General features: G+C 49.2%; 1 protein-coding gene across 3 annotated transcripts in view; it reads right to left on the bottom strand.

Annotated features, from left to right (window-relative positions):
• Positions 1–24,439, bottom strand: part of LOC144721735 (dysferlin-like) — a 190,779-nt gene that overhangs the window by 143,730 nt on the left and 22,610 nt on the right. For all 3 annotated transcript variants that reach the window (XM_078599615.1, XM_078599614.1, XM_078599616.1), the window contains exons 9-32: positions 23,592–23,642; positions 22,718–22,748; positions 21,703–21,818; positions 20,905–21,031; positions 19,979–20,082; positions 19,331–19,399; positions 18,492–18,535; positions 18,071–18,156; positions 17,623–17,735; positions 17,258–17,371; positions 16,732–16,909; positions 16,215–16,339; positions 15,282–15,388; positions 13,793–13,985; positions 13,492–13,647; positions 13,154–13,282; positions 12,328–12,494; positions 11,657–11,771; positions 11,425–11,527; positions 10,784–10,926; positions 9,638–9,808; positions 8,775–8,865; positions 8,454–8,531; positions 124–305 (exon numbers count right to left, since the gene is read on the bottom strand). In XM_078599615.1, the coding sequence (XP_078455741.1) occupies positions 124–305; positions 8,454–8,531; positions 8,775–8,865; positions 9,638–9,808; positions 10,784–10,926; positions 11,425–11,527; positions 11,657–11,771; positions 12,328–12,494; positions 13,154–13,282; positions 13,492–13,647; positions 13,793–13,985; positions 15,282–15,388; positions 16,215–16,339; positions 16,732–16,909; positions 17,258–17,371; positions 17,623–17,735; positions 18,071–18,156; positions 18,492–18,535; positions 19,331–19,399; positions 19,979–20,082; positions 20,905–21,031; positions 21,703–21,818; positions 22,718–22,748; positions 23,592–23,642 (2,793 nt within the window). The remainder of the gene's footprint in view (positions 1–123; positions 306–8,453; positions 8,532–8,774; positions 8,866–9,637; positions 9,809–10,783; positions 10,927–11,424; positions 11,528–11,656; positions 11,772–12,327; positions 12,495–13,153; positions 13,283–13,491; positions 13,648–13,792; positions 13,986–15,281; positions 15,389–16,214; positions 16,340–16,731; positions 16,910–17,257; positions 17,372–17,622; positions 17,736–18,070; positions 18,157–18,491; positions 18,536–19,330; positions 19,400–19,978; positions 20,083–20,904; positions 21,032–21,702; positions 21,819–22,717; positions 22,749–23,591; positions 23,643–24,439) is intronic.

The raw sequence follows: 24,439 nt of genomic DNA, 5'->3' as shown, positions 1-24,439 counted from the left end.
AGGTTGATGCTTAAGGCTCAGTCAACTCAGAGCAGGCAGAGGGCAAGTTCAGACGCCACCTGCCACTGATGTGGATGTGAGTGTTTGTGTGCGCCTTTGTCTCTGTGCGCGAGAGAGCCTCACGTAGGAGTCCTGATCGAATATCTCGATGATGATGTGGGGAGGGTTGATGGCCGTGACATTGGGGTCCCCGTAGATCTCCACCTCCTGGAAGACCAGCGTCTGGTCCCACGTCGGGTTGAGGGAGCCACGCACCGTGGCCGACTTCTGAGACTGATGCAGAAACGACGCCACGGCGTATGGGTCTGCGCTCACGCAAAGACACGGAGATCTCTCACCCTTCGGACTTTTGCAAACATGTGCCGCGAAATGACTTCTCACTCCTCGATACGATGTCATTTTCACGATATCACAATTATCACAATATCATTTTTCCATAGCTTTGTAATCATATTTCACATTTTCTCTCGTATTCTTTCTGGCGGCCTTCTGAATTTGAGCACAAACACAGATTCCTTAACCGTGCTTAAACTGTAGTGCGCTCAACATGAGCATTTGAAAGAGTTACATAACTGGCTTTTGCAAAAAGAAATGTCAGGATCTTTTAATTATAATATTAATCAAGTAGCAGCTGACATTGCACTTTGTTAATGCCGTGCAGAAAATAATTTGTGGGTTGTGGTAATTGGGCCATTGATTATGGGCAAAGGGGGCTCAGACTGATTTATAAAACGGGTTCCTCCCCCCACACAACACCAGCCACCCTCCCCATGCACCGTCGCTGGCATTCCTGTGCCACCGTCCTCCGATTGAGTGTGCATCCGACCGCCAAATGTGCGGCATGCACGCACATCCTCGTATATCTGAAGAGCGCCACAAATCTGCTCGTGGAGAAGGGTGAGCGCCGGGGAGGGGCAATTTGGCTTCGGAGGCGCCGCGAGTTTGTTTCAGATCTGCGCGGGTTTTCCGAGGGAGCATGTGGCTGCTAAAGCCCCTGCGTTCAAAGGATGTACATTTATCAGATGCCCGCGTAATTTCATCTCGCAGGGGAATCAACGCTTTGCCTTTGTTGAGCCACAACAGTGCAATTCTCTTTGGGGATGTGTTCTGTTGCACTGACTGTCCACCGTTTCCAAGGATAATTTTAAACCGTGTCGGTATGCCAAATATTTTTTGTGTGAATGCTATTTGAAGGTTGTTGCAAAGTAATATGTCTTGTTTTTCTACCAAGTATTTTTCTATGTTAATTTTGTAACTCTCATATAAACCTCCATCAATAATGGGATAGTTTATGTGCCCATGTAAACGAGCTAAGAAGATGAATTTAAATATGGGCGGTAATCTGTGAGTAAACCATGACCGCAAGGGGAGTGGGCTAAGTAATGACCTCCAGCCTGGCCACTTATGACTGCTCAAACCCCATGAAATAAATGCACTTTTCATACAATCCAGGCTGACCCAGGTCAGAGTACAGAAGTTTACAAACATTGGATTAACGGAATGTGGCAAACAATTCTGCAGATGATGGAGTGCCAAATGTGGTTTCTTGCACATTGGGATCCTATGATGGAATGCACATTATAAATTTGCATTATTATATTAAGATGAGGCGTTTTAAAAGTGACACGAGATGTCGTTTCTTTTGGGTTCATTCCATGACTGAGGATATTCTAAAGGACATTTTTTCACCTCACGACGTAATTTTTGAGAGCAACGTGAATAAGCAAGGTAGCCACAACATTCAAGACTGTGTTTAGAAAAATAAACATCCGTTCCAAATAAAAATTTGTTTGCTAGTTCCCTGTCAATATACAATGTGTGCAGGATGTGCCTTCTGCCAGACCTCCACCTGCCTGGGGCCCTGAACCATGAATGGCATCCACTGTGCGTTTTACAGGAGGCAAGGCTGGGATCGGCCCTAAATCTGTCTGGGAGGGGTTGCAGTTAGTGGGGGTGGAGGTGAGCCCAGGAGGGAAGGGGGGGGGGGCATGGGGAGGGGGGTGGTCGGTGGGAGGGAGTCTCAAAGGGTGTTGAAGGAGAAATGGGTGGGGGCCACAGTAGAAATGCGTCCACTGGCTCCGTAAAGCTGTCCGCTAGCCGGGGATTTGTGGCGCTAAATGGCAGCAAGTGTCGCAAATCTGACTGGCGACGGAGGGGAGTCCGCGCGTAAGTACGCGAGCACGCTGTCGCCTAGGCTGGTGCGCACAAAGAGAGGGACACACAGAGAGAGGGACACACAGAGAGAGGGAGACAGAGGAGGGCGAGAAGGGAGGATCGTAGGTGGGGGTACAGGGGGGGGGGGGTCAAGGAGAGGGTAAGAGAGAAAGGTGAAGTAGAGGACATTTATAAATGTAGTGAAAACACAAGTTTGAAAAGTTATCTCATTCCTACTCTTTTTAGCTACGTGAACAATTTGCATGGGCAATATCCCTTCTAAATGGTCATAATTGTGTTAAAACAACCCTACGTTCCTTAGAACAAAGTTGTGTTGTTGATGTTTTCTTATTATAAACAAAAAAACTGTTTTAGAAAATCTACATATAGATAATGAACATATGCTAAGTTTGTGTGCAGAGTGCACATTATCATTCTGAAATCAATTCCTTCAAGCGTTTATTCTGAGGACCCATGGAAATTCACGACGACCTCGTCAGCGAATTAGACTTGAAAGAGCACAGCTTTGTGAGGACGGACGTTATTGTAGAAACCGAATTGCATCTGATCTCACGTACGGAATATAAGCCACGAGGCAATGACGAAACACACAATAGCCGACTCTTGCAAATGACGAAACACACAATAGCCGACTCTTGCAAATGACGAAACACACAATAGCCGACTCTTGCAAATGACGAAACACACAATAGCCGACTCTTGCAAATGACCGCACCGTGCCTTTAATGTCCATTGTAAAATAATTCATACTTTGATATTCTGCAGAATAATCATCATCTGGTGACTGTCTTTCCCAAAGTGCGAACTGAGCTGGCAGTACGCTCACTGAGATCCAGCTGCCAAAATGTTTCTTAAAACAGCATTCGTAAAGTAAAGAAATGTACATATACATATATACTCACATATACCGAGTGATTACAGCAGAGTCCTATGATCCTGGTAGGCCAGGAGAGGGTACTGTGCTAGACTAGGAGATTGCCAATAGCCTTTGGTATTAGAACCAAACCTGATTCTCACTTAGGCCAACCCAGCCTAAAATCAGTAACTGATTGTGTGTGAACATCGATAGTGGGAAAAGCTAGTAAGCAAGAAAAGTGTGCCATTGGCCAAACCAACCCTTCACCACTTGAGCTGCATTGGTCATCGCTTACAGACATGTCTGCGAATGTCTCCAAGGTGAAAGCGAATCTCTGTAGTTGCGCAGATGCAGACACAGGCAAATAATAGCTGCACTCCACTCCCACTTCGATATTTACGCCCGTCTCCAAATTCTGAAAACCACGTGAGAACCTTGGATCTAAAACTCCCCAGTGCCCTTTTAAGTTGTTTTGTTGTTTTGTGAAACACACAGACGCGCACGCACACGGCTCAGCACCGCGTAGCCTCTGCACCCGGTATTGGGGTCGTATAAATAATAGTCTGGCCTATGATGTCTCATCCCGCTGCCAGGCGGGCCGCTTACACCGCGAGAGTCAATTGACCTCGAAACCTTTCTCACTGTAAACCACGGGCCGACGTCCCCCGCTCCCCAGCGCCACCTCCCTGGACGGCGCCACACACACTCACACACTCACTCACACTCCCACACACACTCACCATCCCACACACACTCACACACACACTCACCATCCCACACACCCTCACACACACACTCACACACACTCACACACACTCACCATCCCACACACACTCCTACACACACTCCCACACTCACCATCCCACACACACTCACACACACTCACACACTCACCATCCCACACACCCTCCCACACACACTCACACACACACTCTCCCACACTCACACACTCACCATCCCACACACTCTCCCACACACACTCACACACACACACTCACACACACTCCCACACACACTCACACACACTCCCACACACACTCACACACACTCCCACACACACTCCCACACACACTCACACACACTCCCACACACACACACTCACACACACTCACCATCCCACACACACTCACACACACACTCACACACACTCCCACACACACACACTCACACACACTCACCATCCCACACACACTCCCACACACACTCACACACACTCACTCACACACACACTCACACACACTCCCACACTCACACACACACTCACCATCCCACACACACTCCCACATACACTCACACACTCACCATCCCACACACCCTCCCACACACACTCACACACACACTCACACACACTCCCACACACACTCACACACACTCACCATCCCACACACCCTCCCACACACACTCACACACACACTCACACACACACTCACACACACTCTCACACACACTCACCATCCCACACACACTCACACACACACACTCACCATCCCATACACACTCCCACACACACTCACTATCCCACACACACGCACACACCCCCACACACACTCCCACACACACTCCCACACACTCACACACACACTCCCACACATATTACGTAGAGCGGGGGAGGTGGGACATTAACTGTCTACCTCTGCCTATTCAGGTCCGCGTTCGTACGCGCGGACGAGCCAAGGAATCCGGCGTAGAGTTTGTGCCGCGCACCACCTCGCACCAGCAGCTCGCACCAGCAGCTCGCACCAGCTCGGGGCCTGACGGTGCTCGCACGACAAGCGCGGGTGCACAGACGGGGGGGGGGGGGGTGCGAGCTCTCACACGCGCACACACACAAAGAGCCCCCCCCCCCCATTTCGCCTTGCAGACTAGTTAGCGCTGTTAACGTGCATAGTTGGGTTTTTTTGTTTAAGTGCTCCAGCAATTGGGATATCACGAAAATCCACCCAAATATGGAAAATGCAAACTCCACGAATAACAGCTTAGCGACCAACTTTCCATACTGCCCTGAACTCGCACCTCACTACCCCTTGCACGTGAGCGTCTCACGTACAGCACCTCTGTGGTATACACCACATCGCCAAAGCACGAGATTCAACGTGTGCACCATCACAGCTATTCAAGTGCCTATCTCTATGCCGAGCTATGCACACCTCCCTTTGCCCGGTGCGCTGGCCATACTGCATCTCAAGTTCTCTCTGATTCTGTCTCTGCGGGTTTTTATTTGCAGTTACTTGTATTACCTTTCTTCTTTGTGTCTGTGACTTTCGCAATATCTATACATTCTGTCTGTCTCTCATACTGCTGTACATCAAATCTAATAACGAGTAGCTGTTTCTTGCCCTTTGAGTTAAACTAGTCAACCTTCCGGTCATCAAATCTGATGGCCTACATTTTTAAAAAAAATATTACAAATGTTCATCTGTTAAGTTCTTCCAGAAGATCGTTAGAATTAACGTCAGGCACCTGATCAGTAACAGTCATCAATACGCATCAGATGAGTAATTGTTATCCGGAATTCGAAATCGCAATTGCTTCATACTTAATGACCTCATAAATTATAAACTGGTAAATTAATTAGTGCATCCATTCCGTGTGCATCGCTTGGGGATGCCGGCAACAGTGGGTCTGTGATGGTATCCACCAGTCGCCTCCAGACGGTGCAAGCAAGGCCACAGTTAGCACACGCTCGGGTTCCAGCCCCAATCAGCGCGACACAGAACACTCGCCCAGTCACCGAGAACCTGTGGAACACTCGGGCCAGCCCGCTCATTAACGACTTGCGTTGAGCTCTTCCTCTGGGCAAAACACTGTTTTCAATCACGTCGGCGCGAGCCTGTAGACTTGGTGCGTTTGGGCCGGTCACGAACCGATGTGGCGTTTTATTAAAAACATTACCGTTCTAAAAAGCCACTGATGGAGGGTCACTGCCACGAGTGTCAGCACACTCTATATTTTCTGTTAATAAGGCAGTGCTAATGACAACGGCAGTGAGGCGTTATCGACCGAAACCCGTACACCACCTCCCAGCTTGGATTGGGCCATCAGGCAACCGGGCATTTGGCCGGTAAGCTGGTCTTGGAGTTGGGCCATGTTAAACTTGGCCCAAACTTAAATCTCAACCTCAATCAGCCAGCAAAGGAGTTACGCTGGGACGAGTGCGTGGAGGCCCAACCCCGAGAATGCCTCACAGGAAAAATATCTGATGGCCTGGTGGGCCCAGGCCAACCGCGACCACTGCCAATGTAGTTACTTCACTTCGACCGACATTTAAACACGCAGACACGCACGCGAGCTTGAACTTTAATTTTACCGTTTTGCCTTTGTCAAATTCGGGATTTTCCGCAAGTTATTTCACAGGGTTTACAAGGTACGTTCATTTAGAGCACGTACAAATGAGTGTCTATGTTTGAATCTAGCCAGCTGCCCAGGATTAAGCCAGATTCTCATGTGTAACAAGTCAATGGTCTAGGCCTCTTCACCAATGACAGCACCAAATAACGACGTCTACATTTTGGCTTGCAAACTTTATTTGATTTTCCCCAGTCCTGTGGACACAGATAACCACTGACTTTTCTCCGCAAAAAAATATCATGATCTTTAAGTTTTTTTTTTTCATCACGGTTTCTGAGCACTGGCCCAAAGGCCTATAACGCCAAGCGGCGATGTGGGATGATAAGACCAAGTCAGGGCTAATGAAACCTATCTCGGTTGTGATATAACATGGTCTTATTTGTACCTGGATATTAAGAGCACAAACTGAATGTAACCGGATAAAAAAAAAACTCCTTTTCCTACATAGTCAACACATTTAGAGCTGCACACGTGGGTGCGAGTGTAACCTCCCGACAGCCACCGGCACGAAGGTCAGCCGAGATGGCCTCGCTTGGAAGGAGTTCCCCGGTGGAGTGGTGGTGTGGAGCGCCTGCCATCTAGTGACCCTACAGGAGGCTACTCGAGCCCGCAGCTGCGTTGTCCCCCACCGTGAAATGCTCGGACGCGTAGTTCGGACATTGTTCTGGGAGACCTTGTCGTGTCGGCAGTGGGATTTTTTCGTACGAGTCAAAAGTCGACATTTAATCAGTGCCAGGTCAAGGAAGGCTCCACAAGCAGGGTGGATTTCTATTGTAAAATCATAGAACGTCATCCTAAACTGAGCTGATGAAGGAGTATTGCTTGAAAACAGCTCATGCAGTGAGTTTTGTATAAACAAGTGACTGTTCATTGACACGCAATATTTCTGTTTCTTTTTTTAAGAAGAGCTGAAATGTGTAAAGGCATCATTATCATCCAGTCTATTGGATAGACAGGCCCCTGTCATAGTAATGTAGAGTTTCCTCCACTGGCCTAGGGCCATCAATGGAGGTGAGCATCCACCCATGCCTCTTTAAGAATTCAGACACATTCACTCAATCAGTACCATTATACTGAATATACTACATTGCAGTTCTCAGACACTGACAAATCGCACGATTGTGTATTCTTGTGAGATTTCACAGGGTCTTTGATCAGTTTAACACGTAGGCTTTCGCGACCAAACGTTAAACGGCATTTATATTTACGTGATCCAACCTAAACACCTCTATTAGGGTCTTTGATATCCTCTTTGCAGCAGAGGCACATCTCATTGAACACTAGGGGGCCTGTTGGGGGTTCAGGCTATGGTTTTGTTCAGGCTATGCTCTTGTTCAGGCTATGGTCTTGTTCAGGCTATGGTCTTGTTCAGGCTATAGTTTTGTTCAGGTTATGGTTTTGTTCAGGCTATAGTTTTGTTCAGGCTATGGTCTTGTTCAGGCTATAGTTTTGTTCAGGTTATGGTTTTGTTCAGGCTATAGTTTTGTTCAGGCTATGGTCTTGTTCAGGCTATAGTTTTGTTCAGGCTATGGTTTTGTTCAGGCTATGGTTTTGTTCAGGCTATGCTCTTGTTCAGGCTATGGTCTTGTTCAGGCTATGCTCTTGTTCAGGCTATGGTCTTGTTCAGGCTATGGTCTTGTTCAGGCTATGCTCTTGTTCAGGCTATGCTCTTGTTCAGGCTATGGTCTTGTTCAGGCTATGGTTTTGTTCAGGCTATGGTCTTGTTCAGGCTATGGTTTTGTTCAAGCTATGGTCTTGTTCAGGCTATGGTCTTGTTCAAGCTATGGTCTTGTTCAGGCTATGGTCTTGTTCAAGCTATGGTCTTGTTCAAGCTATGGTCTTGTTCAGGCTTTGGTCTTGTTCAAGCTATGGTTTTGTTCAGGCTATGGTCTTGTTCAAGCTATGGTCTTGTTCAGGCTATGGTCTTGTTCAAGCTATGGTTTTGTTCAGGCTTTGGTCTTGTTCAGGCTATGGTTTTGTTCAGGCTATGGTCTTGTTCAGGCTATGCTCTTGTTCAGGCTCAATCTGATGGCAAACCTCACACACGATTTTTTTCGAGGCCAATGCCACAAACCTGAGAAGCTGTCCTTGTCCAGAGCAATGAGCTCACGCGCCTGGTAGAGGTAGCATCGCAGGTGGTACCGGTAGCCCTCTGTGATTGGAGCAAGAGAAACGCGCCGTGCATTAATGACGACCACACGTGATGCACAGGGGCAGTTCATCAGCCTTGACCGTCATACTCACCCCTGCGCTCTCGCTGAATGAATTAGACATGTACGTGTATACCGCAATGCATGCACACATGCATCTGTGTTCTTTTGTGTAGGTGGTGTGAACGATGCACAGGTGCACAATGGGTGCATGGTGACTGTGTAATATACAACGCGATGCTCACGCTCAAAGATGCAAGAAATGGTGGGGGAGCTGACTCCGAGCACAGGCTTGGAGACCTTCTTTCCTTCGTCATCATCCCACGTGCTGTCCACCTGCATATACCAACACAAAGATCCCCCTTACAGCCTCACATTGCTGTTGGGGAAAGTGCTGTTAGCGTGCAACTATGAAGGATGACACGGCACACGAGGGGGTGGGTGGATAGCACTGTTTCCCCAGCGCGATGTTTACGCATCACACCAGGTACTCAATTGATGCCGAGTCGACCTAGGGGAGGCCCAGGACCAGTTCAGACAATCGTCGCTGGTGGTGGCCGTGAGCGGAATCGAACTCGGGTCTCCAGGTTCGTAGCGCAGGGCGATAACCACTTCACTTCCGCTCCGCACACCCCTAGGCACACACCCCTAGGCACACACCCCGAGGCACACACCCCTAGGCACACACCCCGAGGCACACACCCCTAGGCACACACCCCGAGGCACACACCCCGAGGCACACACCCCTAGGCATACACCCCTAGGCACACACCCCTAGGCACACACCCCGAGGCACACACCTCGAGGCACACACCCCTAGGCACACACCCCTAGGCACACACCCCTAGGCACACACCCCGAGGCACACACCCCTAGGCACACACCCCGAGGCACACACCCCGAGGCACATACCCCTAGGCACACACCCCTAGGCACACACCCCGAGGCACACACCCCTAGGCACACACCCCGAGGCACACACCCCTAGGCACACACCCCTAGGCACACACCCCTAGGCACACACCCCGAGGCACACACCCCTAGGCACACACCCCTAGGCACACACCCCTAGGCACACACCCCTAGGCACACACCCCTAGGCACACACCAATGCCCCCTCCAGCTGGAAGACAGCGCTAGGCCCGAGCCTCTCGCTCGGCTCCATCTGCCTCCTCCAGCGGCGGCGCCGCGACGTGTCCGTCTTGCGTATCTCCAGGTGGTAGCGCCAGCCGAAGAGCGACGCATACTCCCAGCCCTCGCCCTGCTCCTCGGGCTTGAGCTGCTCGCACACACACGGGCACAAGTCTGTGTCAATTCAGAACAGGAACTGCGTTGAAGGCGGCAGTTGGTTTCACACGACGCAAAAGTTGTTCTCTGTGACACAGTGGACTCGGCGTTCAGAGTGACCGCAGTGATTTCCAACCACACCCACGAAGACCATCAAAGCAGGCCTTTTTAGGCGTGTGAACATTAAAAAGTTTGTGACACAATGGCGACCGTTTGCAATGCTCTCCCCACACGTGCCGCACCTCCGATTAGCACGGTTGGCGACTTACGGTGCGAAAGAAGTTCAACATACTTACATACGTGTCAAATTGTCAGTTCTGGCCTTCATGGCTACCCACTTAAAGCACCGTCATTGGTATTGTGTCCAGGTTTAAAGGATACTCTTTGTGTATTTGTGTTTGCATTTCTGCATCCGCACGTTTGCAATTATAGTCAATTTACTTGTCCAAAGCCTACGTTGTTATCTCTATATTGAGGCCAACGCTTTGGATGGCACTTTATGCTTATGCGGTCACTAACCCTCTGCTCAAGATCATTAAGGACCTTTTACGAAGGTAGACAGGCCTGGGTAAAGTGGCCAGGAGTCACAGCCAATCTATGCCTACCTGTGGGTCTGTACCTGTGTGTGTATATTTTGGGGCAAGTGCTGTTAGCGAGTAGCACCTATGAAGGCCGGCACGGCACACGAGGGGGTGGGTGGCCAACACCACGCCCGGCCGCCTTTGTCTCCCCAGTCGTAATGTTTACACACCGCACCAGGTACTCATTTAAGGCTGAGTCGACCTAGGGGAGTCCCATGACCGGTTCAGATAATCGTCGCTGGTGTTGGCCGCGAGCGGGAATCAAACTCGGGTCGCCGGGTTCGTACCACGACGCCACCACTCCCTCCAACAGTCTGTTAATAGGCTATTATGCCGGGGTGGGGGGGGGTCTTTGTCTTTGTGTGTAGTTCATAAGCAGCGGGTACCCTGGGCAGCTTGGCGGCCTTGCGGGTGTCCCTCCTGCGCGCCCTGGCCCAGCGCCGTCTCCGGTTGGTGTGGTACATCTTCTCCGCCGGCACCCAGGCCCGGGGCCGTGAGTCCGGGGGGATGGTCACCCCATACTCCCAGCCTGCACGCGTCACCGACGCTCATCTTGAAGCCGTCGCATCTGCCAACCGGTCCCTGCGTTGAGCAACCACTGGCGAAATCCCACAAAATGTTCCCAAGTGCATCAATCCTGCAAAGATGTTAGGCTGAGCTGATCACCGACTTGTGATTTGAACGTATACATACCCATTGTTTGCATGTGAGTGTGTATGAGGGCATGTCTGTGTGCAGGGAACAAAGAAAGGCAGTGAGCAGGCAGTGGTGGCATAGCGGTTAGCCAACTGTGCTACGAACCCGATGACCCGAGTCCCGTTCATGGCCTACGCGAGCCGTGAATTAGCCCTAACCAAGCACCTGGTGCAATGCGTTAAACACCAACGAGAGGGAGATAAAGGCGGCCTGGCCCGGTGCTTGCGGCACCGCACCCTCGTGCGCCTTCACGGGTCCCCGCTAACGACGCTTGCCCCAACGGCCTGAAAACCCTACACGGGGAATGTCTGTCTTTGTACGGGGAAATTACCACTCTCGTCAACGGCACGTTTGGTATCCACCGTCCAAGCCTCCTCCCAGAACCAGCCGGCGGGACACTCGATGTCTGCGAGCGGTGGCAGCTTCTCTCCATTCTGTTGCGCAATGAGCAGACCGACACACTTTGCTGCATGCAGGGGTTGATCACTGACGATGGAAGGCTTTCTCGCATTCATTATCCCCGCGGTAATCAAGACGGTTGATAACGACGGGGGTGCGCTCACCACGTCCGTGTAGTTGTCAGAAAGCGCTCGCCACTGTCCCCCGGGGAGGCGGAGGTTGTTCTCAAACACTTCATCCGTGAACTCCATGTGGCCCGCATCGGCCTCGTGCAGGAGGCTGACGTAGTTGTGAAACACAGATAACACATGAATTCCTGCTACCGAGCAACTGCTCCACATACACGAACGTGGAAGGGACGTCAACACATTGCCTGGGAAGTTGACTCCCCAGGCCGAGCTGACTTTGTGGAGGTTCACGTCAGGCAGGGGCACAAATCGTGAGCAATTTGTGGCACCCTTCGGGACCACGTGCTGGGCACTTCTTCAGCAACTGAAACTCAGTTACTGATGATGTGGAAAACGTCAGACATCGTGCAGAACAACACGCAGCACGACCCGAAAACGCATCGGAGAGCCGTACAGCGCGACTATGAAACACCTTCGCAGTAGTGCACCACTGCACCCAGCACACACTCATACATACATACAAAGTTAAAGATCCCCCGTATAGCCTGTAACAGACTGTTGGGTCAAGTGCTGTTAACGAGCACCTATGAAGGCCGCAACGGCACACGCGGAGGTGGGTGGCCAGCACCGCGCCTGGCTGCCTTTGTCTCCCCAGTGGCTCATTCGAGGCTGAGTCGACCTACTCACACACACACACACAGACTGACCTGCGCTCCGGGCTGACAAACCAGTCTCCATCCCACTGCCAGCCGAGCGGCGGCAGGAAGCTGTGCATGGGCAGCTTGATGTGCCCTGTGACGTCAGAGAACTTGTGCCGCGTGAGCCCCGTGGTGCCCCAGCCACCCACGAGCGCCAGCCGCGTCTGGTTCTCATACTGCAGAAGCACGTGCAAGGGCAAACACAACGGTACTCCGTCCGTATAGACTTCAGAGACTGCTGTTGGGACAACCGTATTGGCACTTGACGAGATGGGTGGCCAGCACCACGCCAGGCCACCTTTGTCGATCTAGGGGGAGTCACAAGACCGGTTCAAATATTCACTGTTATTGATCGTGAGCAGGAATCATCAAGTTCGTAGGATAGTGCGCTAACCACTACTGCTGCCCACCAACAACAATAACAACAACCCCTGTTGTTTTTCTTTGGCCATATCGCTCTCTCCTGAAAATCACTATCGATAGTGTCAATAAACTGAACACCAACTTGGTGTACAGGGTCTCTTGCAGTTATCGATGGCTGGGCTGATGCCGACTAACCAGACGTGAGAGACGCGAAGAGGGTCACCTATGCTGCCTGGTTCCCCGTGGCGCGGTGTACGTATGTTGAACTTATTTCACACCGTACGTAGTCAACCGTGCTAATTGGAAGTGCGGGAGAAGGACAAGAAACTAAACAATCTGGATTTAAAAGTGGATAGCTCCAGTGGCTTCCTATTATCGGAAGTAACAAATGTTCCAGATGACCGCAGAAGCGCATCTAAAAGCGCGCGATGCGGTGACGACCGTCTTCTTTGCTGCCGTGTGCCACGCTCACGGTCTCGGCGAACACCGCCAGCTTGCCCTCGCTCGTCTCGTTGAAGCTCTTAGAGTCGACGGCGAGGCTGAGCCAGATGCGCATTCGCACTTGGCCCGGTATCTTGAACCCTTGCGTGTCCTGGGGGTACTGCACACACCACACACACCGCACACGTGGCATACCTCCATTCACCAACGCGCCGTGCCGACATCACCGCAATAGGGCCACATGCCGCGCATGCCGTGCGTTCCTTCGCCTCGAGTAGGATTGTCTGCGTGCACGTACGTGTGTGTGTGTTTAGGTGCGCATGTACGTGTGTGTTTAGGTGTGCACAGGAGTTGATGCTGCGAGTTCACCTTGAGAACGATGGTCTGCGTGATGCCACAGTTCTTGCCGCAGGCATGGGGCCCCAGTGAGGAGTGCATCACCTCGTGGGCCGGGATGCGTGCGAACGCCACCCGCCGGTCTCCACGCAGCATCCAAACCACCACATCCGGAATGCTGTTCTGGGGCTGCACGACATAAAGGAACACACACACAAACAAAGACAAATATCCCCCGTATAGCCTTAACAGACTGTTGGGGCAAGTGCTGTTAGTGAGCACCTATGAAGGCCGGGTTGGGTGCCCACAATGAGCACTACACACACGCACGCACCTCCTGCGTCAGCTCTGTGATCCGCTCGAGCCAATCGTCGAGCTCGGACAGCGTCTCCTCGACGCGCGTCGCCTCCTCCCGCAGGCGCTGAGCCGAGCGCAGGATGAGCGCGAGCATGGCGGAACGTGCGCGCCACACCTCACGGTCCAGCGGAGTGACGTTGGGCCGCTCCGTGATCTCCGGCAGGGCCTGGCTGTGGCACAACACGCGCGCGCACAACGCGTACGTTATGCGCAGGTCCGGTTTGACGCGAGAGCCTTAGGGGCTGCAGTTCTGCGCTTACGAATTTGACGATTCAACAACAAAAAATATCCTGCTTTGAAATGGTTACAAAGATCAACTGTTGCATTTATGATCAATCCTATAGATAATGTGGTAAGTAAAGCCATAGTATCATTATCTGCATTATGAGCAGTTATGTGCCAAAATTATAATACTTTTAAGTGAAGTAATTGAACATACAAAGTGGAGTTATTTCAAGTTTTTATTTGCATCATACCAGAGGAGTGTTAAGTGGAGAAAATACCACATTAGCGCTCTGTGGGGAACCTATAAATAAATGCAATGAATTATAGCTCTTAAAATAACATACTCGTAACCCGTGAGAAACAGCCTAGCAGCCGCACACAACAAGGCTCGCTGGAAAAGTAGGAGTTGAAATGTTATTTTAATTTCCAGCCCACCTTCTTTGCTCCAGCTGGTGGGCTGAATCTGCCAAGGTTGCCTATAGAACACTCGGTAAGGGTGCACCTGTTTCACTTCAGCACATTTATCAAGTCGTTTATTTCAATTGGCAACCACATACCATTTATATGACATATATGTATTAATGTACTGGATTTTTATTGCAATAAAAATGCACTGCCTTCCAACTGAATGCCGTTCCTAATCACGTTGCCCTTCAGTTGACCTCCTGCTCAAATAAGTGTGGATGGGTGATCCTCGGACCATAATGATCAACTCTGTGTCATTGTGTGTCTCTCTGCCAATATCTCTTTCTCTCTGCCATTGTCTCACTTCATTGTGTCTGTATCATTGCATTTTTTTACATTTTACATTGATCACTCGAATGCATTTTAAAACGAATCTCAATGTGCATTTAATTTACTCACATAACCAAAATAAATGTATCAAAACAACGAATCTCATCTAAGGATAAGGATTTGCAATTGCATGTATATGCTGCCTAAATGTCTCAGCGACTGTAAGCACCTTACATTGCATCTCATTTCAACCAACTAATACCCACTGCTGCAGCCTAGCCAAGGGCACCTCAGCGGCAGCTGTCCCTGTGCGGCACAAGGGGTACACAGCACCGACCTGTATATCGGCAATAGCCTGCCAGTAGGCCGCAATATATCAATGTGGCTTTGCCGAGCTGTGCACGCCAATTCTAATCGCCCATCCGCTCGACCCACGCAGCAGCAGACCCTTTCTGGGACCCTGGGAGCCCCTGAGCACCTGCGCTGGCGCCGCCCACTGGACCTACCTGCAGTCCTCGATGAGCGTGTCGATGGCGTGCAGCCAGCTGACCGCCACCGCCTCCACGGGCTCCCGCGCCTGCAGAGTCGCCCGCACCCGGCCGATGTTGACCTCCTGCTCAGCGGTCAGGGGCACAGGGGCCAGAGGGCCAGGTGTCAATGGACAAAACGCCCACTTAAGGGTCAATGTTGCTACAGGAATTAATGCAAGGTCAAGGCGCAGCCCTGCAATTGGTCACTCACGTCACTGCTGGTGGAAGGGCCTCGGCTAGAGGGCGTTCTAGAAAGCCCCTCTCGAGTGTATTTTGGTCTACTCTTCCACGCTGGTCAGACGTCTTGGAAGACGGTGACATACCCACACTTCAGCTCACCACATGCGACCTCTCCATTTATACTGCTGGGTGGGCAGAGGTAGGGCGGTTTGAACGATCTTTTCCATTGTTTCAAAGTCAACAATACATTACCACAGGGCATAAATACGGCAAAAAGGCAGTACAGCAAAAGGGTTCATGAACTCTTCTGTTTAGCCTGCAACCCCCACCCCCCATTAAAAAAAGATCTGGCCAAACAACCAATGCAAGTCTGTCGTGAAGACTAGTTTTTAGACCCATTGAGCCATTCCTGGATGAATAAATATATAATTATGAAGATGAAACCCACAGTTTAAACCCACTCACCAAAAAAACAGCTTTAGTTGGTGTTTAGGTCATTAGTTGGCTTCAGCCAAATTAAGTGTAAAGATTTTTTATATATATATAAATAACAAAAAGGACGTAATAAAACGTCCACATTAAAAAACAAACTTAAGCTCTTTGCGGTTGGAAACCTAAGGCCTTGTTTCCATGACCACCTTTTAAGTGTGGGGGGATTGCTCGGCCTCAACTTGGCATTGGCAGTGACACAGCACGAGATGGCCGACCCGCGAGCTCACAAGCACCCACCAGGCGGCGCTGGGTGTGCAGGAGGATGTTGAGGGCCTCCAACCGATGGCCAACGTCCTCCCAGTAGGACGTGAGCGTCACCACCGGCTTTATGTTTCCCCAAGGCAGGTAGTAGCTGCTGCAGCCTGTGCAACACAAATGCAAAAAAGACAAATATTCCCCATGTAACCGTTCAGCCTGTTGGGGCAAATGCGATAAGTGGGCAGCTATTAAGGCTGGCTTGGCGCATGAGGGAGTGCTCTTCCACTGATCCATGACCCTGTTGTTGTATCGCTTGGGATAATCTCTTTTGATCATTGCAATATATATTTTGTTTAACCAGGAGAGAGCAGCATGCGGGCTACGTCATCGCTTGCTTTGCAGCGCGGCACCCAGCCAGACATAAATCCAGCCAGATGATGGAGCCAGAACCCTTTTTTAGAATATCGTGTGATATTACACGATATGCGAAGGTTGAATCGGTGGTGTAAGGCAGTACGGAATGTGTGTGTGGCGGGCAGGCAGGGAGTGGGCTCACCGTCAAACACCGCGCGGCTGTACTGCGTGGTGGAGGCGAGCGGCGGGCAGGTCACGTCGTACTTGTTGCCGTAGTTGCCGATGCTGACCTCGAACTGGATGGGCTCGTTGACCTCGCGCAGCATGGTCGCCGAGTAGAAGGTGGCGCACAGGTTGTAGCGTCGGCGGCGCAGGTACTTCTGCAAACCACAGTTCGCACGTCGGGCTCGTCCGTTCAGATGAAAATGAGAATCAAATCACGAGCACATTTAGTTTGGTGTCCGCGCTCTTCTTGTAGGTGCAAGGCTGTCAGGGGGCGCCCTATGTTTCACAGCCATAGACCGCGATAATACAATTGGGACAAAATGTGGGATAGAAATCAAACATATTTGTTCAATAACATTTTTTGTGGCAATGTGGTTAACATGTAAGACTAATGGTCTGTAACCTGTGCTCCTTCGGACATGCAAAAGAGACTCAAACGCTGTGTCTAACTCGAGATGTTGTGTAGTGAACGTGTCATTGAAATCTGGTTGAATCGGCGTCACCTCCACACGCAGGAGATCGTCGCTTGGGATGGGCTCCACCTTGTTATTGATGTGGTCCTCCAGCTTCGTTGTCAACTCGACCAAGATGCGGCCTCTGTAGGCCACACCCTCCCCCTGCCAATCAAACAGGGCACGTCCTCAATTCGCCACACTCTCACCACCCCAATTAAACATGACACACCGTCCATTAGGCACACACTCACCACTCTAATTAAACAGGAAATGTCCTTATTTAGTCACACACTCATCATCCTGAATAGAGCATGCCTTCAATTAACCTCACCCTGCCCTTTACAATCAAACCAAACATGCTCCTCAATCAGTGTGTATGGTATGGCATGTATGTGCACATGTGACATTTTCACCTTGCCAAAGTTGAGCTCCTCATATGGGTCAGGGAAGCCGGTGAATTCTCGGGGGCTGCCGTACAGGTTGATGAAGCAAGGTCCATATGTGGGCAGGAAACCAGTACCCTCGTCTTCGATCAGAAGGACAAGGTTTAAACATAAGCAACAAATTGTGATAAAGGATGTGAGAGTAAGGTGAACTTATTCTTTCGCACTGTACGTAGCCAACCGTGCAAATCAGAGGATTGGGGTCAATACATGAGGACATCACCATCATTATCATCATCATTGGAGTCTATTTAAATTAACTTATCAGCAGACAGAATACTCGTATTTTGCTCTGTAGCAGTTACCTGTAAATAATAGCATTAAACCACAAACATTGCGACAAACCAGCACATTGACAAGACACATGCCTTTCTCTTGCTAGCTTATCCAGCTACCATGTCACCGTCTCACCACTCACCCTCTGGCTCATTGCCGCCGGGACAAGAGATCTGAGACATGGACAGGAAGGCCGTCCCCACCGCATCATTGTGAGTCAGCCGGTCCCTGCGGGGACACGGGCAAAAACAATTTGATATGCAGCAAATGATAGGTCAAGTAAACGTGAGCGAGCTTGCGTGCATTAAGGCGGTGCCCATCACTACGGGCTGCCCTGAGCCATGGTCATGGATTCCACAATCCCATGGCAGGTGCCAGTCTCTCCATAGCGTGACCAGTATTGATTTCTCACAAAGTATAGCGCTGGTTTTGTTGACGCTTTTGGAACAATGAGCCGAATAAATGGCATACCAGGGATGTTTTTTTTTTACCCGCAATCCTTGCAAAAGTTCGCCCAGCCAGATGCAAATGCAATCTCTGCAATGAGTGGAGCCCCGACTCACCAGTCGTACAGCGTGATGCGGAGCCGCTCACACATCGAGGGGAACTGTAGGAGGAGACAGGACACGCGCAGCATGAACCATGAGCACGCACTCATGAACCCTCCAATACACACGATACCAAATCAATACACACGATACCAATGGGTCTTTCAGGTGAACGTATCTCAATGGCTCTTGGTGAAATGATGCAAACCCTTGGCTGGTGTTTGCCTCACAGTTTCCCGATAAGGCAAATGTCACTGGTTCACCCGATGCTAGAAGCAAGCACCATCCCACAGATTGTGAGGGACCCAAACTTTTTGCAGCTGTGCAGCAAATATTACGCGTCGCCTGGGCAAAATGTTGGTGATAGATGAGGTGGGTTGTTTAGTTGATAAAGTAAAATAACGTTTTGTCCACGGACATGTGTATTCTGGATCAACATTTATTCAGAAGCATCTGTTTAATAAGGCAAACCCTTATACTGGGATATACTTACATGTCAACATAATTCGCTACTCGTTTATATTTTATTGCAGTTTTGCCATTACATTCTATTGATTATACATTCCGGTATATGTCACATGCTCTATACTTTACAGTTAATCGCAGGTATAACAAATCAGCAGCACACATATTATCATTCTTTGAGTCGTTCAGCTGCCTCTTTGTCTCGCTTCATTTTCCCCACGTGTTGGACCAAAATGAACTCGTCACGAGCTCCATCCACGTGACGTAAATTCCCCTCCTTGCAACCCTCCGTGGTGAGATATGACCATCCCGACAAACGCGAGGCACGAATCTATATACACACAACAAAGTGCGTTCGTGCAACGGGGACCGCATTGTCACCAACTTACCCGGATGGGAAAGCTAATGGCCTGATTCCACTCGGGGTTGGCATTCTTCTCAATAATCTTTGTGCAGAGCTGAGGAGGTCATGGGGAAGAGACAACAAATATGATTGTAATCATACAAACTTCCTTGAGCGGCAAGAGCAGTGAATTTGGATGTTTCTACATACAGTATTATATGTAGTTATATACGGTGTGTGTGTGACGTACTAGATATAGCTTTTGCAAATTTAAGACTCTCTTTAATGTAATATTATTTGGAAACCTGGTATGTTTGTTATTGTCTTGCTTCTCCCCCGATTAGCAGGCTTATCTACGTATGCTGCGGAAGAAGTTCAACATGCACAGTACATGCTGTAGGGGGCAAAATCGTTGTTTGTACACATCACTGCAATCCCAGCACTTGCGTTTACTTCTCGGTCACGCCCACTCGTGGCGATTAGTATCCAAAGCTGACCTGGGCCTCTCATAGCTATCATTCAGCATGGGGCGAGACACCACGGCCTGGTGGGATCCAGGTCTACCGACTCTGCAGCCCCCATTTGCTGCACACCAACGTCCTTGCTCGAAAGGTCAATGTGGATGACCAGCCGTGCGATCTGATGATTAGCCACGTGTGTGTCTGTTGCGTGTGGCGGGCACTGCTGCTCGCACCGTTTTCCCAGCAAAGCTGACTTCCAGGTAAGGGTCCACGAGGTTCTTCTTGTTGCTGTCGAACCCAAAGATCTGCTTCACGGTGTCCAGCACAGCGTCGTCCACTGGGGCGCATCAGGGGGCAAAGGATGCGCGGTGCATGGCGCACGACCGCGTCGTCCAGAGTCACGCTCAAGCCACGCGATGTTTGCGGCGATGAACAGCTCACTTCCCCCCGTAGTGACAACCTACTCCAGGGGGTCGACAACCCGCGGCTCCGGAGCAGCATGCGGCTCTTGAACGACTGCTGCTGAGTGACGTTATTCACGTGCATTGCGGCCATTGATATATTCAGGGTTATTTTTTTTTACCGAAATCTTGTCATTTTGGTTGCCCAACCCCTGACATAATCAATGGACTATCCCGTGCACCAATTTGTTTTGTCAATATTTGCATGATACCTGCTCTGTCTTAGTCATTGGTGGTCAATAATGCAACAGTTATTGTGCATATTGTAAATGTAATTACCTACAAACTGACAATCTCATACAACCTTCACATTTGTTCCACCATCCCTTCCATACTGCATGGCCCTTTGTTGATGCAGTGAAGCCCATTCCAGCATATCCCCTTGTTGCTCAGAAGCCCGTCTGAGTGACAGACTTCACCACTCTATATTGCAGGCGCAACTCAACAATGATATTTCTAATTAAAACTGCCTTATGACAGAAAAAATACACATGCTCTTAAAGAAGTTAAATTTCGTGAGATGTAAGCTTGCCATAAATGTTTCTGTTCTAAGTCAGTGTTAATGACACACGTGGTGGGCGTTCATAGAGTTGAGGCTGCGCAACACAACAATGCAGCCCCTTAAATTGTTACTGGATGGGTGGTTGTGGCTGGCATGGGTGTGGTGTGGGTGTGGTGTGGGTTTGTGTGGGTGTTACTCTGGGGCACATCCTCAGCCCGGTAGGCACGCAGAGTGAGGAAAGCCCCTCTCAGTGAGACGCCGGCCGGTCTCAGAAGGTTGTTCTCAATGTCCTCCCTCTCCTCCACCGCTTCGCTGCGGTCCTCCTGAGCACAGAAATATCTCCAGCTCGGTCAACGAATCATCATCACCACCACCATCATCCTCAGCACCACCGCTCCATATTTATACCGTAACCTTGTGTGGAACAAGGTGAACGCTGCACTGGCCAGTAGAGGGCGACACAGCACGGTGGCTTTCCCATTAAGTAATTTTGGAGAAATGTATCAAATGTTGCGAATGTGGACCATGATGCTGGCACACGCGGTCTAATCGTATTTTTAATAACGTCAAGAGATCTTTAACGTCGCCTCGTCACACTGATGAGTGTATCGCTGCAAAACCTTAGCAACAAAAAGGACATTAGAATGACTTACTTGCATGCCCACTCAGGCACACAATTGACAAGCACAGGATCAGATCATACTGCCACATTGCATTATGACTACTTTGACGTTCAATGTTGGAATTGTGGAAAAAAAACAATACACTGGCCCTAGTCACTAAGTTTGAAATGAATAAGTGAATGAATGAGTGAACGAATGAGTGTGATGCTAATAAATGAATAAGTGAATGAATGAGTGAGAGAATGAATGCGACTGCTAATAAATGAATAAGTGATTGAATGAATGAGTGAGCGAATGAATGTGCTGCTAAAAAACGAATAAGTGAATGAATGAATGAGTGAACGAATGAATGTGCTGCTAAATGCACCCACCGGAGGTTCATCCCCAGCTCCCAGCACCAGGAGGGTCACCTTCAAATAGCCCTTGGCCCCGGAGCTCAGATCCTCTGGGTCACAGAGCAGCAGCCACTTTCGCAGGAACGTGTGTCCTGGGAGGACACGTGGGAGGGGACCGGCGACCGTGTTGCAGAACGAACGGGTCAATGGCCTAGACCAGGGGGACGTAATGTGCAGTAGAACCCCTCTTAACGACCACCCCTGTTAAAGACTAATCGCTTAACGGCGGCGCCTCCATTGAGCCCAACGTGTTCACTTACCGACCATTCCCCTGCTAACGACGGGCTGTTGTAGGTACAGTAAATATCAATTACTGCATTGATAAGCCATGTTTCTTTTAATATTGTGTTTATAATGTTGTTAGTATCTGTAGGTATTAATATACATTGTTTAAATAGTATAAAGTACGTTTTTGCGTGAATTTTTTTAAACTTTTGATGCTATAGGAACGAATTAAGCCTTTAACATGTATTTCCCATACTCGCTAAACAAACCAAATCACTTAATAACCGGATTCGTGGAACTAATTACCGTGGTTAAAAGATGTTCTACTGTATGTACGTATGCATTCACATGCATTGCGGTTCTTGAGAATTTGAGTTTTGTACTGAATTGTAAAAAAATGCCTCTTCCTGTTATTTTCGTTGCCCGCGCCTGGTTTAGAAGATGCCAGGCTGGGTGCAATTACAGCCTGTGGCACTGTCTCTAAGACGCAAAATAGGTATCAGAATACCTCAAGACCTTGTTCCTAATTATCATTGTGGAATGTCACACCCTGTGTGCCATTATTTTGGAAAATAGCGAGCCCAACTTAGAGCACAAATTTGTGGGAAGTTAATGGCGGTTGTCCTATCCATGGTTTGGCGAGGGCTTCCATTGAAGATGAGGTGTCAGAAGTGCCCCCTCAGTGCTCTGGCATTGGCTTTAGCTCCCGAAGCCACAAAGGCACATCAAGTTTAACATGAGGCATTCATATTACACTGGGACTTACTTGGTTCATCGTAGACAGTACCAACATCAAGCTGAGAAAAATTGCAGAGACACATGACATTGAGAGGAGGATAAGATACCAACGTTACCCTGACAACAGCAGCAGCATATACGTCACATTCCAACCAGACGCAAAAGGCAGAGGCCTACAAGGGATTGTAGAATATAAAACTATTCGTGTATAGTATCACTAATATTTTTTTTAATCCACAGCGACCATGTGGAAAGTTGCGTTTTTACAAAATCTACCCAATTGATCCACTTGCTTTATAGATCACAGAGCAATATTTGCATTGATAACTCAGAAGCGCCATTGCCAATACTTGCACTCAAATGCCAGAAATGAAAAGTAAACGTTATCACAGAATCAACAAGTTTAACTCTGAATATGAACACTACCTTGTATGTACAGTATGTTAAACTTCTTTCGCAACGCACGTAGCCAACCGTGCCAATCAGCATGTTACAGATGCAAGTGATATATTGTTAGCCAGCCACGTGTTTAACACAGCCACGTGTTTAACACAGCCACGTGTTTAACACAGCCACGTGTTTAACACAGCCACGTGTTTAACACAGCCACGTGTTTAACACAGCCACGTGTTTAACACAGCCACGTGTTTAACACAGCCACGTGTTTAACACAGCCACGTGTTTAACACAGCCACGTGTTTAACACAGCCACGTGTTTAACACAGCCACGTGTTTAACACAGCCACGTGTTTAACACAGGAAAGAAACTAAAAGTGCAAGTCTCAGGAGAATGAGCACATGGACACGGTCGGCACCGTTGCATCTCGTAGAGACTCCGAGATGGCCGGGTGAGTGGGCTACGTGGTCGCGCGTGGCTGCTGAGCCGGAGCATCGCTACGCACCTTGAACGTGCCGATCTCAGAATCTGCCCGCAGGGAGTGGGAGTGCAGCACCTGCGTGGTGAAACGTCTCACGTTAGTTACCAGGGACCTCATCGTCACCAAAGTCATTCATCTCAGGACGGTTTAAGACAGCATATTCATTATGGTGGGTGCACTTGAGAGAGCCTATTCATTGGAACGAATTCTAGCCAGATATTCTATTCAATGGAGCCTGGCTGATAGACTTTCCAGGGGTGAGTAACTGGGTAGGTAGTTCAGTGGGTTACCTACCATGGCAGAGCCCTGATCCAGAACTGCTGAGTTCTTGCGTTCCAACCGAATCAGCCACGGCTGATTAAATAGAGTTCTCAAAGTAGCGAGTTGATGGTCTTACCCAAGTCACCGATGAGTGCGCTATTAAACACAGCCACCATTAAAGTCTGGTTAGTCACGACGTGTCATATTCCAACTGTGAACCATTCATAGTAGAGGGTGTAATGATGCATTCATTCATTTATTATTATCAATTTCTAAGCTCAAAATACATGGATCTAATCATGTGCATATCCATCAATGTTTCTTAAACAACATATGTTGTTTGTAATGGGTTCACAAGACCCCTGCAGCCACTGGCGGCTGCTGCCTTCACCACAAAGTTAAAATAATGATTGATTCCTGATTTGAGTCAGAACTCTGAATCACTGTAAACCATTGCATCCCCATGCAGGTGAAGCACTTTCATTCATATAGTACAGTCTCATACGTATAGGTTATTGAATGCAATACTACCAGGTCAGATTTCCTATTCAATACAGTGATTTCAGATTTAAAGTGTATTCGATTATAATTGCATTTTCAATTTTAGTGTA

Source organism: Lampetra planeri, chromosome 12 (genome assembly GCF_965212315.1).
Source record: "Lampetra planeri chromosome 12, kcLamPlan1.2.h2, whole genome shotgun sequence".
In the NCBI taxonomy this organism is placed as follows: domain Eukaryota; kingdom Metazoa; phylum Chordata; class Hyperoartia; order Petromyzontiformes; family Petromyzontidae; genus Lampetra; species Lampetra planeri.
Note: the sequence above shows the minus strand (reverse complement) of the source record. Positions and strands in the feature narration are given on the sequence as shown.